Source organism: Ambystoma mexicanum, chromosome 4p (genome assembly GCF_040938575.1).
Source record: "Ambystoma mexicanum isolate Mex_15411 chromosome 4p, UKY_AmexF1_1, whole genome shotgun sequence".
NCBI lineage: Eukaryota > Metazoa > Chordata > Amphibia > Caudata > Ambystomatidae > Ambystoma > Ambystoma mexicanum.
In genome coordinates this window covers 555114329-555133088 of record NC_090927.1, presented here as the reverse complement: position 1 = coordinate 555133088, position 18760 = coordinate 555114329, and the positions used below count along the sequence as shown (strand labels likewise).

General features: G+C 43.4%; 1 protein-coding gene across 2 annotated transcripts in view; it reads left to right on the top strand.

The window, feature by feature from the left end:
• Positions 1-18760, top strand: part of CSMD1 (CUB and Sushi multiple domains 1) — a 5442057-nt gene that overhangs the window by 4057611 nt on the left and 1365686 nt on the right. For both annotated transcript variants that reach the window (XM_069606098.1, XM_069606099.1), the window contains exon 32: positions 4107-4220. In XM_069606098.1, coding sequence (XP_069462199.1) covers positions 4107-4220 — 114 coding nt within the window. The remainder of the gene's footprint in view (positions 1-4106; positions 4221-18760) is intronic.

Here is an 18760-nt window from a genome sequence, read left to right as displayed (position 1 = left end):
AAGGGTGCAGCAAAAATACATGCTATATACCAGACACATCAAATGTATAGCGTTGTAGTAGTTGGAGAACAAGCAAAGTGTTGGCATCCATGCATTGTAGCGATGTTGGGTTGTATAGGGAATTACAGAAGGATGAAAGAATGACAAAAACGATAAGTACATGTAAAGAAATGTAGCATTTCTACTAGATTTAATGTGGGAATGTTGAAAAGTAACAGCAGGAATAATGCAGAGAATCCACATAGAATGACAATAACAGGAACATACCATGGGAGCTACAAGAGCACTGTGACAAACAAAGCAAACATAAAGAAAAGCTAGTGAACACGAGCGAATGATAACTAACAATATTATAAGAACAAGAGGGCAACATATAAAGTAACCAACCAGTGAGACAATGTATAGGGTCATCATATTCTAATTTCTCACAGATTTTGTAGAAGCGTAGTTTATCGCTATGGTTTCTGTCTTCAAATTCAGTGACATCATGTTCCAGTTGAATACTTTTTTGTTGCATGCATTCAAGCCCTTCCACCCTATCTTCAACAAAATGAATTCTTTCTTCCTCCTCATCTAATCTGCCTGAGAACATTTTGATCTCATTCTTGAAGCCTTTGATTTCTTCCTGAAAGTTGGAGCAACAAGAGTTAAGTGTGGAAATGGAGGAGCACATTTTTATGAGTTCTTATAAAATCTTTTCTATGCAAGAGTGGAATGAAGAGTTGTCCAATATAGAGGAAATGTTGGCATTATCAGCCGTATTTGTAATGAAAAGCAGTTATAGCGAGCAGAAATAAAAAAGATCAAATGAATATGAGGCACGCAATATCTAATTTCGACACCGGGTGTCAGAAACTCAAACAAAGCTGGGGGGTAACATGATCTGTCATACGAGGGATGGGAAGCAGCCAGCCGAGTGAGGGAGATGAGCACCAGAGGAGAGAGTATGAGAGGGTAGACAGCAAAAGGTGCAGGAAGCAATTGGAACACTCCCTGTAAAGCCGTAGCTCTGTGATAAGCGAGTAACCATGGAAAACGTTAATCACTGAGTGACTGGAGATTTTCACCTCAGAAAGGGGACACAGCAGGTATAAAATATGTTTACCGGCTTTAAGAGTGCATTGCCCCAGACCAAACCGGAGTACAAGAGGATCTCGATGAATAACTTCTCTCATCAGCAGAGGCAAGGTTTATCAGTGAGGTTTGGGAATAAACACAGAGGAGATAAGCTGCAAGAGATATGTATGCTATGTTTCCTCTCGTGCGGAACCTTCGCCATCACGGTAGGAGCATTCTTATGCTGCTGAAGTTCGGAAACTCAGCAAACATGAAAACCTGCTGCTGTTTAATGTTCCAGATTGTTCCTTTAAAAACAGAAAATTAAGAAACAATGCACACAGTTAAGAAAGTATCTCTCTGTCAGAGGGAGCTTCTCACTTAAGACATCATCTTAGGTGTCACTTGACTACGCCCCCCTGCTTCGTAAAGTTTTAAGAGCACTTCTTTCATCCTTGCTCAAGTTGTCCCAATGATTTCTTTTTTAGAGGAACAGTGTCTTTGTCCCTGACAGTATTTTATTTTCAAAAGCCAATATTTTGGGGCTCACCATGTTAGTTGAAGAAATACATGTGAAGGGTGGTTTTAGACCAGTTGTGCTTCTTTCTCTCTGGACTTCCAAAGTTGGTTCTCTAGATATATGTTACATGCAATAGTCATTTCCTTCATGAACTGTCAGTAGATAATTGGTTAAATTGAAATTTGGTATCACCATTCAGGTTGTTGCCTGTTGATCCACTGTTGGGTCTGCATTCTGGATAAACCCTGTTGTCTGTTCCTCCCCATCTCCCTCGTCCCCCAAAAAACTGGTGCCCACTAAAGTGTAACTTTTGGTCATCAATAAAAACCCTTGGCATGTTCCAGACTTGGAGGCCCTGAGGAAGGACCCCTGTTTTCAGATATTAACAATTTTCCAGAAGATCAGTCATATTAAAGGCCTCAGAGCAAAGAGTAGAGCTTCCTCACTTGAAAAGGTCAGTTTTTCTCAATAATATGAAATTCTCAAGAACATCTTATTTTTGGGGAAACTTGTAAAAATGGGCCTCACAATGAGGGGTATTTACTAATACTAGGTAAAATAGTACAACGTCGATAACCAGATTTGAAAAGAAGAAATGTATTTGAATATCTACCCAGTATCACAAACATCAAGAACAAGGTCAGTAGGTTGCACTGCATGTAGAAACTGAGTATAAACAGTTGACAAATAGAGTCAGGAGTCCTTAGTGTTCTCTTATGTTTTTTAGAGTACCTGTTCTGCAAAGGATGGGGGTACACTGGATTAACCCATACATCAAATAAGAATCATGTCCTGATGCATGCCCATTAAACAACCAACCAAGAATGTTTGGGAAAAATGTATATCGGCATAGGTGCCAAAACACGTGTAGACACGAACATGGCTGAAGTGACCAGTCACCATTCTTTCCCCTTTTCCAAAAAGGATACATGAAAACTACCTTTGTTTTTGATTTGATGAAATATATCAAATCATTTTGGATGATAAGGTGTATCACAAGTAATAAAGACACATTTTACTAAACTCCAGGTACAAAACATTTCTTAGAATGTTGGTGTCTGTCCGAATGAAGTTGTATTGAATGTATTTGTCATATATAATGGTTATAAACCATATTATTTTAAATAACATTTTTTTAATGAAAATAATGACTACATTTAAACTTAGGAATAAGCAATTCTTCTGTTTGGCCAGATGCTGAAAATAAGTAAAGCATAAGGCAGTGGAACTACGAATGTGTGTGATACATAGGGAGGGGTAACCAGGTTCCATTTGTATAATAGTATCTGTTGCATTTTCCCCTTTCAAAACTGGTCCCTCGAGAACAAAAAACTGGGGAAGGACCCATCTTTGATACATTTTATACCAGCATTCACAGAGGGAAAAATAATAGCTGCATCATAGATTATGTCAATCAGATGCATGCGTTTTGTGTAATAAAATGGTTTGTAAATAAGTAAGGCTTCCAGTTTTCAGTTTTTACTGATTTTTAGACATACATACAGACGGAAATCAATCTGCTTTGTGTCTATTTATAAAAATGGATAAGAAAATGGAAAAAAAAACGGAAAAAACAGGCCTTTCTGTCTGGTTCTCTATGATGTCACTCATGCATGGCAGGCCAATCACATTGCAGATTGGCAGCATGGAGAGTGTAAATGTTGCATAAAAATAGCATGACGGTTCTTCAAATTGCTGACAGCATATATCATAAGGCAGCAGCAGTCACAGGAGTAACCATTTATTATTATGGAAAACATTGAGCTAGCATGCCTTTCTTATATGTCTGCATGTGTGCTTTTACGAATGCACGTTTTATTAAAATCAATTCATACAAACGCTGGTTGCGAGTTATGCTTTATATCACAAAAATACATGTGGATAAATACAGAAAAAAAGGGCCAGAAATAAATATGGATAAATACAGACCCAAATGACAGAAACATAAATACCATAAAACCAGAAGCCTTATGAATAAGGCGGTAGGCGCTTTAATTCTTAACTGTTCTCTGACTTGGTAGACCTACATGTCTGGGCATCAATGACAGAGATTACTTTCTCAAACTCAGACCTGTTCACAGAGGGTAAACTTTCACTTAAAGGTGCTTTACTTTTCGACTCTGCCTGCAACAATATGGCCAGGAAATTGTATACTCTTGGTGCAAGTGAATTTTCTATACACTCAACCACTACATTTCCCTCTGTGTCAATGTATTCATGTGGTTTTACTTGCAATCGAAAAACAAGTTGCTTATAGTATATAGATAATTTCAGCAAACGTGTTGTATAGATAACAAACAACAACACAATTGGTATGAAGATAAGAATGTTCAATCCAGAAAGGGATTGAGACCACAGAGAGGCCTTTCATTGATGGATACGTATCTAGATATTGCTAAATTACATTCTGGTTTCATACCAATGTGCTGCACTGACATTTTATTTTGATAAGAAATGTTTGAATGTGTGCTGTATTTAATTTGCAATAACCTTATGCATATGTGAACACTGTTCTATTATCTTTTTTCAGTGGTATTTGGACAATTTGCCTACTTCCAAACTGCATTAAATGACTTGGTCGAATTGTTTGATGGAGCCCATCCTGAAGCCAGACTGCTCAGCTCACTATCTGGATCTCACTCAGGTAAACTGTAAGACATATATAGGGGCTGGTTTACAAAAATGCTTTTCAATTGAAAACCCCATTGAGAAAGGCTTTGTAAATCAGGCCCAAACCCGGTCACTATAAGGTGATCCACGCCCTCGGGAGAGATGAACCCTGAGACTGACTGTTGATTGGTTTGTTAATGTCACAATTTTGAAGTGATAGTACTGCAGACACACGTATGCATGTCCTTGGTGTATTTCATGATTAGGCCATTGACAATGAGTCAGTTGGAGCTGTTTAAATAGTGTAGGTGTCTGCAACCTTTCTGCTACAATTTTGGACTGTAATTACCACAGTCAGTGGTGAGGAAACATAGGAGCTGAGATCCCAAAAGTCTGGAGGGTCACAGGTCGCCTACCTCCGAATTAGAGGATATATGCAGGAAGGAAATGTCTCTGGCATGGCAGAGGCAGCCACACAATAGCAGCAAATAGAGTAGCAGTTTTCATTTGTTTTTCACTTCATCTCCTTCCATGATAGAGCCTGTGTGCGAAATTGGGAAGGCAGAGGTAGAAAGACAACTTCTTTCTCTAAATGCGTACATTTTATTACCACAATGCCATCAATCCCCCAAGCTCATCTTATAAGCCACATCTAAGAAACGTCTGAATGATTATAAGTAGGATTTGGAGTAGGGGGCAGCAAACTTTACACTAGCATTTCAGACTAAAGTTCACATCAGGCTAAATTCCAATAATCGATATTTGTCAAGTGTTAGGCATGTTTTGTAATAGCCTATTTGTCATTTGTGAGGCATGTTTTGAAACAGCCTAACTTCTTTATTAGCTAATCCTGATTGTAATAGCCCATTGTTCCTAGCTAAACATGTTGTAAACCAGCCTAACTTGTCTTTGCAAAATGGGTTCTGAAATAGCCTCAGTGTCATCAGCGTAGCATTTCTGAAATAGCGTAATGGTTATCTGTATCCCAATCTCCTTCTCAGTATGTGTTCCACGCTCCACTACCTTAGCTGACTAGGCACATTATTCATCTTGAACACCATACTGCTTTATGCCAGGAGGTATCCCCTCAACTATCTAAACTCCCGTAGCCATAATATCTGCACTATGACATACATTCTCAGGTCCGACAAGCCCACTCACTACACCACACATGCACTCACTCACCCAACTACCACACTACACTCCTTAGACTCAGAACACGCACTCTGCCCATGCACACCACCACCCTTCCCATGCATACTACATGCAGAAACCTGAGGTTAGTAACTCACACCCCTGCGAGACTCAACACTCATCACCACACACACCACAAATTCCAGTCATTCGCTGCCACCTAACATAAAGCCCCCTCTCAACCCTATTAAGCCACAGAATTTCACACCTACTGCAGCCAAACAGTCACAACTAAACAGAAAAAACCCTGCACCAAATTACAACTGCACCCTGCTTAATGTTCGCTCTCTCACTGCCCATGCTGTTGAAGTCAAAGACCTCACCATAAATCAGGATTTAGATATATTAGCCATCACTGAAACATGGCTGCATGAGGCATCGCTGCATGAGGCATCTGGTCCGAGCTTTACTCTTGCCCTACCCATAGGTTACTCGATCCTCAGACAGGATAGATCCTCAAAAATAGGAGGGGGGTAGCGCTAATGTTCAAAGATGCCCTTCCTTTTAGGCTCATGCCCCACCCATGGGAGGGTAATGCAGATGTCCTATCGGCCAAACTGCCACTTTCATCAAATAACACCATAAAAATTCATGTCATCTATAGTCCAACGGGACTCCCTGCAGACTTCCAAGGACACGTCACACACTTACTCAGTGAAAATATATATTTTTTAAAAACACCAAAACCCTACTCCTATGTGACCTCAATCTTGGATTCAACGACCCCAATGATAAAGCCGCTACCTTATTCACCAAGGACCTCACAGATCTGGGGTTCTCCCAGAAAATGATGACCCCTACCCACTCCAAAGGCAGCAACCTTGATTGGGTGGCCAACCAAAATTGTGATTCCACCATCACCTCTAACACTGTCTACCCATGGATAGACCATAATTATATTCAATTCACCGTTCCTACAACCCCAAAGAACCAAAATAACCACATATGCACCTGCTACTCTAGCTACAAGTGCAAAAAGCTAACTGCGGATAACCTCTGACCCTTTCTTGTCCTCCTGTGCTTAGCACCCCCTTTCTCACAAGGCCCAAATATCCTAGCGGATTTATTTAAGGCTACCCTCAGTTATCACCATTGCTCCACTAGAAAATAAGAAGGGAAAAAAGTAATTCCACTCAAACTCTTGGTTCACAGAAGAGCTCCAAACCTTACATATTAACAAACGCCAGGTGTTAAAAATCTGGCAGGCTAACCCTTGTGATACCGCTAAAGAACATTTCAAAACAACTGCCAAAAAGTACACCCACGCCATCTTCAATGCCAAATCCGAAGCATATAATCGCTGAATATCTGTTGCCAACTCGCAATCGAAAGAACTCTTTACCATCTGCTATTCTCAAAAAAATAGACCTCCTACAAAACAGAATTCTAGACCATTATAAAGCTCTACTCAACCAGAACCAGCCAATACAGACTATACCCAACTGCAAAACTACCAACTTCCCTAAATGCATATTTAAAGACATCTCAGAAGCAGAAGTCAAAGACATCCTCAAATACCTTAAACCATCTCAATGCAAAGGGCGATATATGCCCCCCAAGATCATTAAGGAGTTTGCAGAGTCACTTGCTCCACTTCTGACCGGCCTTCATCAACTCATCATTTAAAACAGGCAGTGTCCCTAACAGCCTTAAAGAGGCTTGGGTGCGCCCCCTTTTCAAAAAGCCTACACTAGATCCCTAGCGGCCTAATAACTACAGGCCGATAACAACCGTCCAGTTTCTTCTCAAAATATTAGACAAATGCTGCTGACAGCCAGATCCAATTCTACCTAGAAACCAATTCCATTTTAGGAAAAAGACTGCCCTGCTAGATCTAAAAAATATAATCACTCAAATCTTGGACAAAGGCAAACCTGCCCTCCTCCTCCTCCTAGACTTATCATTGGCGTTCGATTTTGTGGATCATAAAACGCTCAATGCACACCTCATGCATGCAGCGCATTTCTCCGACCAAGCAGCTTCCTGGATCACCTCATTCCTAGAAGGCAGAGCAATGAAAGTCTTCTCAAACATAGCTAAAGCAGCTCCAACCATTATTCACTGTGGAGTCCCACAGGGATCCTGTACGACCCTCACACTATACAATCTCTTCACAAAGCCTCTTTTTTGATAAACTGGATACAATTGGGATCGCGTACACAAACTATGTTGACGATACCCAGGTGCTCCTTACGTTAACAGGTTCATATCACCAAGACGCTACAACCCTATGGCAAATCTACTCCACAATCCAAGCATGGATGGCCACAAAAGGCCTATGCCTCAACAGTGACAAGACGGTGAATCTTATTCTTGGCCATAAATCCACCCTAGCTAAACTTGACTGTCTCTATTCCAACTTCAACATTGAAAACTGCATCTTTAGGAGTCCACATTGATGCTACTCTGTCCATGAACAAGCAAGTCAGTGCTATTGTCTCTGCCTTCGCCCTAAGTACCAAACTTATTAATGTCATAAAACACTTCCTAACTAAGGACAACTGTCTCTCAATTGCAAGAGCCACCACAGGAGCCAAGCTGGATTACTGCAATGTGCTCCTAGCTGGCACCTCCATAGAAAATATAAACAAACTCTAAATGACCCAAAATAACTCACTAAGAGTAGCCTTAAGCATCCCAAAAAGAGACAACATCTCATAAGCAAGAAAGACTGTACATTGGCTCCCAGTCAAAGACAGCATCTCTTTCAAAATTCTCACGACGATGCACAAATGCATCAACCTTACAGCCCCATCATACCTCTCAGATACACTATCCAGACCTACCTCAACTAGGCCTACTAGAACATGTTACACCAACCAACTCACCATATCACGTATCAACAGGGCCAAAGCAGGAGAAAAAGGCTTCCCATATCTAGCTCTTAAGCTATGGAATGCACTCCCCACTGCCCTCAGAGCAGAAACTTCTCTCACTGCCTTCAGAAAAAGCCTTAAAACAGCTCTCTTCAACTAATACACTCTCCGCGTCCTACCCTTTCTCAACTTCTAACCTAGCCATGTGCTTTACATACAGTTTGCAAATGCTGTCCACTGTTTCTCCTTCGATGATAGGGTCCCTGTGATAAAATGGGTAGGCAGAAGTTTGAAGCCAATTATTTCACCTTTATGTGGCAGAACACCTGCAACTCACCTTTCTGAATTAGCAAGCTTTTTGGTGGCAGTGCCATCAATCCTGCCTAGCTCACTCTATAGGCCACAGCCAATACAAGTCGGTATGGGTGGTTTTATAAGTAGGACTCAAATGCCTTCCAAGGTCCTCTTATGCCTGGGGTTTACCATCCCCACTTTGACTGAAGTATGGACATTTAGTTATGTGTCCACTGAGTGAAGCAAAGCAAATGGTGAGAGAAGTAAGAATTTGTGCTGGGATGTTTGTCCAAAGGAAGCAGAAAGTGGAATAGTTAGTAGAGCGTGATTGGCAAGTCAAGGCAACTTTCATAATGCATTCTACTCATCTACTGCAAGACTGGTAAGCAACAATACTACTTTTCATAATTGCTATGTGGTAGGTCAGAAGAAGCAGGCAGACAAATAGTTTCCATTTTAATGGATGTTTATTGAAACAATGCAGAAAATGCCTAACATTCCCCATTCCAAGGACCAAACACAACTAAACTATGGTGCTCACTGAAGTGCAGAGTAAGTCTGTCCTCCATCCAAATGCTAATCCTTACTGACCCTACCACTTGTACTAAATAACTAATGACCAGAAGAATGACTTCCTTCTCCTGGGTGTTGCTTTGTCAGCAAGTACTTCTCACATATGATTTTTAAATAGCTTCTTGATATTTCCTGGACCAGTTCATTATGTATTTTTTTTCCAAAGCATTTCTCCACCTCTCTTTATTTAGTTCTGTTTGGACCTTCAAGTTCCTCCCTTTAAATCTTAATTGATTACTACTTTTTTCCTTTGTGATATAATTGTCTTCACAATGGGGTCTGTTTACTCCCTGTGTACGCGTTCTATTCACTGGGATAAATTAGTTAAGTTCCTGAATACATTTCACTCTTCGTATTGTTTCTACAATCACTGAGACATGTACATTGCTTCCCAGTGGGATCTCACTCTTTTCAATGTCTTCACATTCACTAGGATGAGTAGACTGAGTCCTCCTGAATCTCTTGCTCTTCTTATTTTATTCACATTCACTGTGACAAGCAGGCTAAGTTCCCTTTTCAAATGTGCCTTGTCCCCCGGGTCTCCCTGAATAAATGAAGTGGACAACCTTTGGTTTTCACTTATTTAAAGATGTTTGGGTTTCAAAGATTAATTCAGCTTGTTTGTTGTCCCAGGATTGTGGGGTGGGCATGTTAGATTAGCCATTGCCACATAGTGAAAAGAATGAAATATCAACTAAAATCTCTATAGTGCTAATAGCCACACACCCAGAAGATGTGCAGGAAAAATCGGTGCGATTTACAATGCACAATAAGGCAGTACAATACGTACGCTCAGTTAAGATGGGGATGCAAGAAGTCAAACAAGGGAATATATTGTTTATGAGGAATGTTTGGGAAGCATGAGAGAAACATTGTTTCATTTGTAGGGCACATTATTGAGGTGTGTGACATCTATTATCAGTGGTTCTACTTACTGAGGTTTTGGCTCTGGAATTCGCTGGGTCGTAGGGGATGTCCATAACATTAGGCAGAATGCATTGTGGGACATATTATCATGTTTGGGGTATCTAATTCATACTGGTCCATATGCCATTGTGTTAAGCAGTTCTGCTGAGGAATCTACCATAGGTGAGGCAGAGTGCATTTGCATGTGCTTAGTATGGTAGTAACCTTTGTAATGAGTGGGCCAAAGTGTATTGTTGGACGGAAGGCCGTTTTGAGGAGAATTCTGGTCTGAGGGAAACTATGAAACTATGAATATCTGGACACAAAGTCTTCTAGTGCTATTAAATGTTCGTATTGCATTCTGGGATATGTAGTCCCCTGGTGTCATCTGTAAGTTAGATATGTTTACCAAAAATGTAGTTTTGTGGGCATCTTTAAACTGAGTGGAGTAATGTTCATTTCTTGGTAGTCGTGTGTGGTGGGGGACTGATCTGTGCGAGTCAGAGTGACTCTTATGATATATGCTCGTGTCTATGTATCCAGTGGTGACTGGTGAGTTGTTTTTGAATAATGGGCTGAAATAGGGAATTAAACAGCACGTTGTCTGTGAAAAAATGGTCAAAAATCCAGACACCATGCAATTTTATTTTCATGGTAACTCATGACAAAATCGAATAGATGCAAGCCACCAACAGTGCACATGAGCCTTTCCAAATACATTTTGATGATGCTTTTCCCACAATAAATGTCAGTATAAAAATTCATTTTACACTGACTCTTCCCATACATTTCCATGTTGCCTTCACAGATACATGACAGCATTCCTATATTACATGGCCAGCGGTAGCTAAACTCATAGGAAGACCACTTTTTTGGTGGCTTATAACTTCGCTCCCCATGGAGGAATCGTCACCAAACTTTGCAAAGTTTGGTAAGGTATTGTGTGGGAGGGTGTGGGGGGCTTGGGGTGGTCAAAGTTATAGGGGGGTCCCATTTTTTTTTCCCATAGACTGAATGGGGAAAAACTTTGTGCATGGCTACAGTCCGAACGGCTGGACAGATTTTCACCAAATTGGCGGCAGGTGTGGGGGCTTGGGTCAGAAAGCGTGCTTTTGTGTGTTTGGTGGAAATCTGACCAGTACTTTTGTTTCAAAGAACGGGCATGTACATCCCAAAACATTTGTGATATCTGGGTCCACTCCACGGACCCATTACCCTGTTCACTCCACGGACAGAAGTGTCATTGGCTCACAGTACGGTGTGTTGTCGGAGAAGTTTGGACGCGTACAGTGGTTGGTTGGAGGGAAGCGCCCTGTTTGTCAACACTTTTTGGGAAAGCCACCATGGTTTGTCGGAGGACAGTGCGGTGGCGGAAGGGTCTGGAAAATGTACTGTATGGAATGTGTTGGCGGCAAAAAGGGAGGAAACACGTGGGGGAGAGAGAAGTGGTTCATGTGACATATGTACATAGGTGGAAGAAGACGGAGGAGTGTGACCACAAAAGTGATGGGTGGAAGGTTTCGAATGAATCTGAACCACTGACAATTGCTCTGGGCAACCTTCCACACCATCGTTTTTTAGCCCGTCTGCGCCATTGCAAATAGGGTCCAGCCATGTGCAAATCAGTCAGCTGCCGCCACCAATGGTAGCAACCCAGGCTGAACTGCTAGACCAGGTCCCCTCTGCACAGAAAACCAAGCAACCCCAGACATGTTTCGGCCTTGTTGGACCTCCTCAGTGAGGTGCAGCCTGGTTCCCTATGGCACAGCGAGCAAGGGACCCACGTCTAGACATACCCTCTCTCAGATGGAGAGACAAACTGTGACCACAAAAGTGATGGGTGGAAGGTTTCGAATGAATCTGAAGACGGAGGAGTGCCTGCAGTATTTGCGCATTTTGCGCCAATTCACGGGTACCTCGACAGGCAAGTACTTTGTGTGGTGATTGGAGGCAGCTGGCGTAATGGCCCATAGCTTCTGCCTTGACGTTTTTTCAGCGACCTCTTTTCGTGGTGAGTAGTGGCAGGTGAATTGCAGAAGGGAGTGAATTGCATATGACATAGGTTGGGTGGGAGCGCAGGTGGCTGTGTGCTGCAGATGGAACGCAGTAGTTGGGAACATGGTGACATGCATGGGTGAATGAAGTTGCGGTGGGTCTGTGGAAGGATTAGACTATTGGGTGCATGGCCGAAGGCCATAGGCCAGAGGCTGTAGGGCATGCACTCAAGAGCATAGGGCTTCAAGATACCCACTGCAGGAAGGCATGTTTGACTCTGCATCCGGTAGAGGGTGGTGCTTGCATAGTGTGGTGTGTGCAGATTGCTGCAGTAGGGCCAGTGTTGCGAACAGAATGTGGGTAGGTTGGTAGTGACGCAGTACTTTGTGAATCAAAGTGGGTATGGCCATAGTATGTGAATGAAAGTGCACAGGGGTGCAGGAGTTAGTAGCTCCATGGCGTTGCGCTGCTAGGGTAGGAGTGCTGGTGGCAGTGGTGTGTATGCGGCTTGGCGTAGTGGTGACATGGTGACATGCATGGTGGCATTATGTTGCTGTGAGTGTGTTCAAGGCCTAGACTATTGGGTTCATTGCCGAAGCCCGTAGGCCGTAGGCCATGCATTCAAGAGCCTAGGACTTGAGGACACCCATGGCAGTAATGCATGTTTGACTCTGCACCAGTTAGAGAGTGGTGACATGTAGGGAATGGTTGTGGAGCACATTTCAGACGTCATAGGCCAGTGTTGCAAACAGAATGTGGGTAGGTTGGCAGTGGCACAATACTTTGTGAATGGAAGTGAGTATGCCCATAGTATGTGATTGAAAGTGCACAGGGGAGCAGGAGAGAATGTTTTCTTTGTACATTACGGTAACTGTTGCAATTTGTTGCTGCATAGCTCCATGGTGGTGTGATGCTAGGGTGGAAGTGCTGGTGGCAGTGGTGTGTATGTGGATTGCCACAGTAGGTGACATGGTGACATGCATGGTGGAATTATGTTGCTGTGAGTGTGTTCAAGGCCTATGCTGTGTGAAGATTTGTTGAAGTAGGCCCAATGTTGTGAAAATGGTGTGGTTAGTGACACAATACTTTGTGAATAGCTATGGGTAGGCGTGGTGGAGGCTGTGGTATGTTTGTGGATTCTGCTAATTGCGCCCTGTTTTCGTGAATGGGTGTTTTATGGTGTGGGGGAGTTGGGGTGAAGTGCCGCTACCTACGTATGTTACGTTTGTGCATAATTTTATCTGTCCACATGGGCGTTATGTTAAATGTTGCAATTTGTTGCTGCATAGCTCCATGGAGATGCACAGGTTGGGTTGTAGTGCTGGTGGCAGAGCTGTGTATGTGGATTGTCGTAGTTGGTGACATGGTGACATGCATGGTGTCATTACGTTGCTGTGGGTGTGCTCAAGGCTTAGACTATTGGGTGCATGGCCAAAGGACGCAGGCCGCAGGCCATGCACTCAAGAGCCAAGGACAGTAATTCATATTTGACTCTGCATCAGTTAGAGGGCGGTGATATGTAAGGAATGGTTGTGGAGCACATTTCAGTCGTCATAAGACAGTGTTGGAAACAGAATGTGAGTAGGATGGCAGTGGCAAAAACTTTGTGAATGGAAGTGGGTACGTCCATAGTATGTGATTGAAAGTGCACAGGGATGCAGTAGAGAGTGTTTTGTTTGAACATTATGGTAACTGTTGCAATTTGTTGCTGCATAGCTCCATAGCGGTGTGCTGTGTTTGGAGATGCTGTAGTGAAATGTCACACGGTGTGGGAACTGGGTGCAGTGTTTGCATACTGTCAGTATGGTAGAGGGTATGGTTGAAGGGCAGCTTACATGTGCATGGATAGTATGCTGTGTGCACAATGCTTGCTGTATGGGCAATGTTGTAAACATTTTGTGGTTAAGTTGGCAGTGACACAATACTTTCTGTGTGGAAGTGGGTAAGACACTAGTATGTGAATGAAAGGGAGTAGGGGTGCCGGAGACAGTTTAATGTTTATACATTATGGTAACTGTTGCATGTAAAGCTGTGCATATCCATTGCAGTGTGGAGGTTGGTTAGGAGTGCTGGTGCGAGTGGTGCGTATGTGCATAGTGGAAGTTGGTGACATGCTGACATGCATGGTTGCATTACGGTGCAGGGAATAGGTGCAAGGAGCTTACCCACTGCAGCTATGCAAATTTGACAGTGCATCATGCACAGGCTGGTGATCTTTGGAAATTGGGTGTGGAGCACATTTTCGACATGCTACAGCACCACAAGTGAGTTGCAAAGCATTTATTGTGCGCTCCAATGTTGTGGTGATAGTTGCAACATGCTACACTATTTGGTGTGCGGCAGGAGATGGTGCAGGGAGAAGTTGTGTAGTGTGGCCACAGGGTGCAGTGTGTACGTAATAGGAGTATGGACGAGGGTATGGTTGAAGTGCAGCTTATATGTGGTTGGTTACTCTCATGTGTGTAGATTTATTGAAATAGGCCCAATGATGTGAAGCTGTTGTGCATAGGTTGCCAGTAACACAATACTTTGTGAATGGCAGTGCGTAGGGGTGGTGCAGGCTGTGGTATGTTTGTGGATTCTTCTAAGTGTGACATGTTTTTGTGAATGGGTGTTTTATGGTGTGGGGGGAGTTGGGTGGAAGTGTTGCTACATATGTTATGTTTGTTCATAATGTTAGGTGCCCACATGGTTGCTTGCTTGGATGTATAGTGTTGTGGTGGATGTGGAAAGGGCTGCACTTTTGTGTGCATGACCAAAGGTGTGCTGGGTGCATCTTAGGATCTTTGTGGATTTTGCAATCGTGCATTCTTTAGCAGACGTTTCTGGTGGAGGGGCTTTGCAATGAAAAGAAATATGTACTGAGATTGTTTAACTGTAAATATGGAGAGGTGTACAGAAATGACAGTGTGCAATGCAAAGGTTTTGTATGTGATTGCTGCATTCGTGTATGAAAATTTGACAGCACCAAATGGGGGAGTGCTGCAAAAATGACCGTGCAACGGGAAGAAGTATTGTGTGTGCTTTACTGGGCCATGGCCCTCACTGTAGAAGGGAAAGCACACGTGTCGCATCCTGCCATTATGAGCAGGGTGAAAAGGTTAATGGAATTGTGGGAAATAGGCAATTAGGAGTTTAGGGTTTGGTTCACAGGAAGGGGCGGTACCATTTCGCCCCAATACTGTGTCGCGAGGATGGTCGAGATTGAGCAACGCACAGTGCTGATCATTTGTGATACCTTTGTGCGCCATCTGCACAAGTGTTGTGTGCAAAGAGGCATTGCTGGTAATTTTGGGTTGGAAGGAGAGGATGCTTTCAGGGCCTGTCAGGGTGACTGCTGTTTCAGCGGGATGGTTTGCCTTTGCAGATATGTGGCATCCGTCATGAACGCTGACTTTGTTGTGGTGCACTATGGAAGTCTACATTGGATTCATCCGTCACCTGAAGAGGTTTCTGACCGCAGTGATGCAGATTCTTCCTACTGCCAAGGTCGTTTTCTCATGCATAACACCAAGAGGAGTATGAGTCCATGACAGTGTAATTTGTCGCCAGCAACAGGTCGGAAGGTGTGATATGAATAGAATTATATGTGAATTTATGGAGACTGCTGGAATGTTCTCCACCCACTATGAGAGCACGAGGACACAAAATATGCATGGTTCCGTAGAAATGGCATTTATTTGAGCGCCATTGGCAATGCTGTTTTCTTTTATACTGTGCAAGAAGCATTGAACAGAATGTGGTAAAAATGCGAGGAGAGGCAAACAGAAAAACATATAAAGAGAAAAAACTAAAAAAACATGTAAAAAAAAGAAAAAAAAACATTCTACATCTATGATGGAAGACCTAATCCCCTACCCAGATTGATATTGTTTACCCTGCCACCACCCCCACCCTACCCCCCACCTCAGTATCAAGAAAATGTAGTGGATTATGCGGTAATTTCAGGATTACACATGCCACATCTTGGGTGGCTATGTGGATGTATGTGGATGGAAAAATCGTGCATACTTTCATTGAACTTTATAGTGGACGAGCTTTGGAATGGCACATTTGTACTGTAAATGTTTAACTGTACATTTCAAGTGTTGTAAATGCATGACAGTGTTGGATGATGGCAGATTCGATGTGATTGGTGGGAAGAAAGACTATTTCAGCTTTACAGGGGTGCGGTCCTCATGCTACTTTGGGAGGTGCACGTGCCAACATCTGCCTTTTACACCACCTTGCCCAATTGACATGGCAGTGTGGGAATTAGCCAATCAGGTAGTGTGGGTGTGGTTAACCGGAAGGGGAGGTGAAACTTTTGTATATTATACTCTGCGTAGTGAGGGTGGCTGACATGGCGAAACACATTGGCCCTCATTACGACCCTGGCGGATTTTTTCCGCCATCGACGGACTTTCCGGCCATGGCGTAAAGTCCGTTTACGCCATGGCGGATGGTGGACTTACCGCCCCATTCCGAGGTCGGCGGGGCGGTAAGTCCCCATTGACCCATTTACCCTTCCCCATTCCCATTTCGGCCCCATAGGGTATAATGGGAGTGGGGAAGGAGTTAATTACGCCACCGTAAATTACGGTGGCGTAATTAACACCAAGGTCCCATAGCGCCATGGATTTCTCCGCCCGCAAAAAGCGGGCGGAAAAATGACCATGGCGCTTTGGGAACTCGTAGTTGGCGGTAAGGGGTCGGCGCAGCTAACGCTGGCGTAGACCCCTTACCGCCAGGGTCCTAATGAGGCCCATTGTGTTGACTGTAGGTGATCCTTTGTCATAGATCTGCACAACTGTGCCCTGCAAAGACACTTTGACAGCAATTTTGGTTTGTAAGGAGTGGACGCATTGTGAAACGCTGTGTATGAGTGCAATTTGGCCGATATACATGCACTTTCCAAAGACCTCAGCACTTTTGCAGCAGTAGATGTTATCCTCATCCACTATGGCGGCATACATATGGGTTACCTGGCTTGCTGAGATTTGTTCCTTAGACTGAGGAGATTGCTGGATGTCGTGAGGATGTTTTTTCCCCATCGTTAAGGTGCTTTTCTCATCCATAATACCACAAAGTGTATAGGCCACTGCTCATGGATCTTGTTCCGAGCCAGACGCAGGAAGGTATCAAATCAACAGAAGCATGTATATGTTTTTGTCCACTTGTGGAATGTTCTTCTGCAACAATGACATCATTAGTTGTGGAAATGCAGAGTTTTTCCAAGAAAATTTTGCATTTTGTTGTCACCCAGTGGCAATGCACTTTTGTTTGCCTGTCTACAGGATGCGGTGAAGAATGTACTGTGCTAATGTGAGCACAAGAAAACACTGAAGCTAATAAAAAAAAGGTGTTTCTGTAGAAGCATCTAAAAAAAGAAAGGCTCTTTCAAGAGCCACCCCTTACCACAAACTCCCCCTACCGTGGTTGCAAGTTATTCCCCCACGCCCGCACGCAGCACAAAAGCCACATCCGGGGATTTTGCAGGTGGCGGCCACAGAAATGGAACTGTGGGGATTGTCCAATCAGATGCTCAGAGTGTGCAGCAATAGGAAGAGGGACTCCTGCTTCACTCGGACACGGTCATCGACGTACTTAGGGACCCGCACGTGCCACATTTGGCGCTTCTCGCCATGCTGGCCTATAGAAATGGCACTGTAGTGATTGTCCTATAATGTGTGCTCAGGTTGTGTGTCACAGGAAAGCATGCCAATAGGAAGAAGAACTCCTCCTTCTTTAGGGGGGGGTGGCCCTCGCAGTACTTGGAGAAAGACACGTGCCACATTCTGTGCTTCTCACCATGCGGCCCAATGGAAATGGGACTATGGCCTTTGGCCAATCAGGTGCTTAGGGTGTACGTCACAGGAAAGAACACCAGTAGGGAGAAGGAGTCCTCCTGCCTCACCAGGGTGAAGCCCTCGTGGTCATTGGGGAAAGGCATATGCCACATTTTGTGCTTCTCACCATGGTGGCCAATGGAAATGGGAATATGGTCTTTGGCCAATCAGTTGCTCAGGGTGTATGTCACAGGAAAGGGTGGCAATTATTTGTTCCATTACTTTGTGTAGTGCGGCTGGCAAAAATGGCAAGATGCACAGTTTTCCTCGTGGGTGACGCCTTTGTGGAAGATCTGGTCGTGTATGCCATCCAAGAAGGCTATTTTTTCAATTTCGGTTTGGAGGGAGTGGAGGCTTTGTGGCACAGTGTACAAGCGTGCTTTTTCGCCAGAGTTCTAGTAGAATGTCAATGCACTTTTGAGCCCTCTTTTTGAGATCCATGCTTTGTTCCCATGTGTACCGTCAACTGAAGAAGATGATGAAAGCAGTCCAGCACATTTTTCCCACTGCCAAGGTGCTTTTCTCATGTATACACGCGAGAATAGTGTGAAACTATTCCAATGATTCCTGTTGCCAGCCAGATGTCTTATGGGGTCTTATCAACAGAAGCACGTTTGACTTCTTTTCTTGAGTGCTGCTGGAATGTTGTCCTGTGAGAATGACAATATTTGTTCTCGCTATATATACCTTTTCAAAGGAAATGGCATGTCTTTGTCGACCAGTGGCAATGACATTTTCTTTCAAAATCTACAGGCTGCAATGAAGACCCTATTGTAAACTGTGAGCTGACGTTGATCACACAAACTTAAAACCACACAAAAAGATGTGTGTATGGAAGCACGTTTTAAAAAATAAAAATAAAATAAACAAAGGCTTCTTTAAGGGCCACCACAACTAACGACGTCCCCTATCCTGGTTGAAAGTAATTCCCTCACTCCCGCTTGCACCCAGCAAGAAAAGTCAGCAAC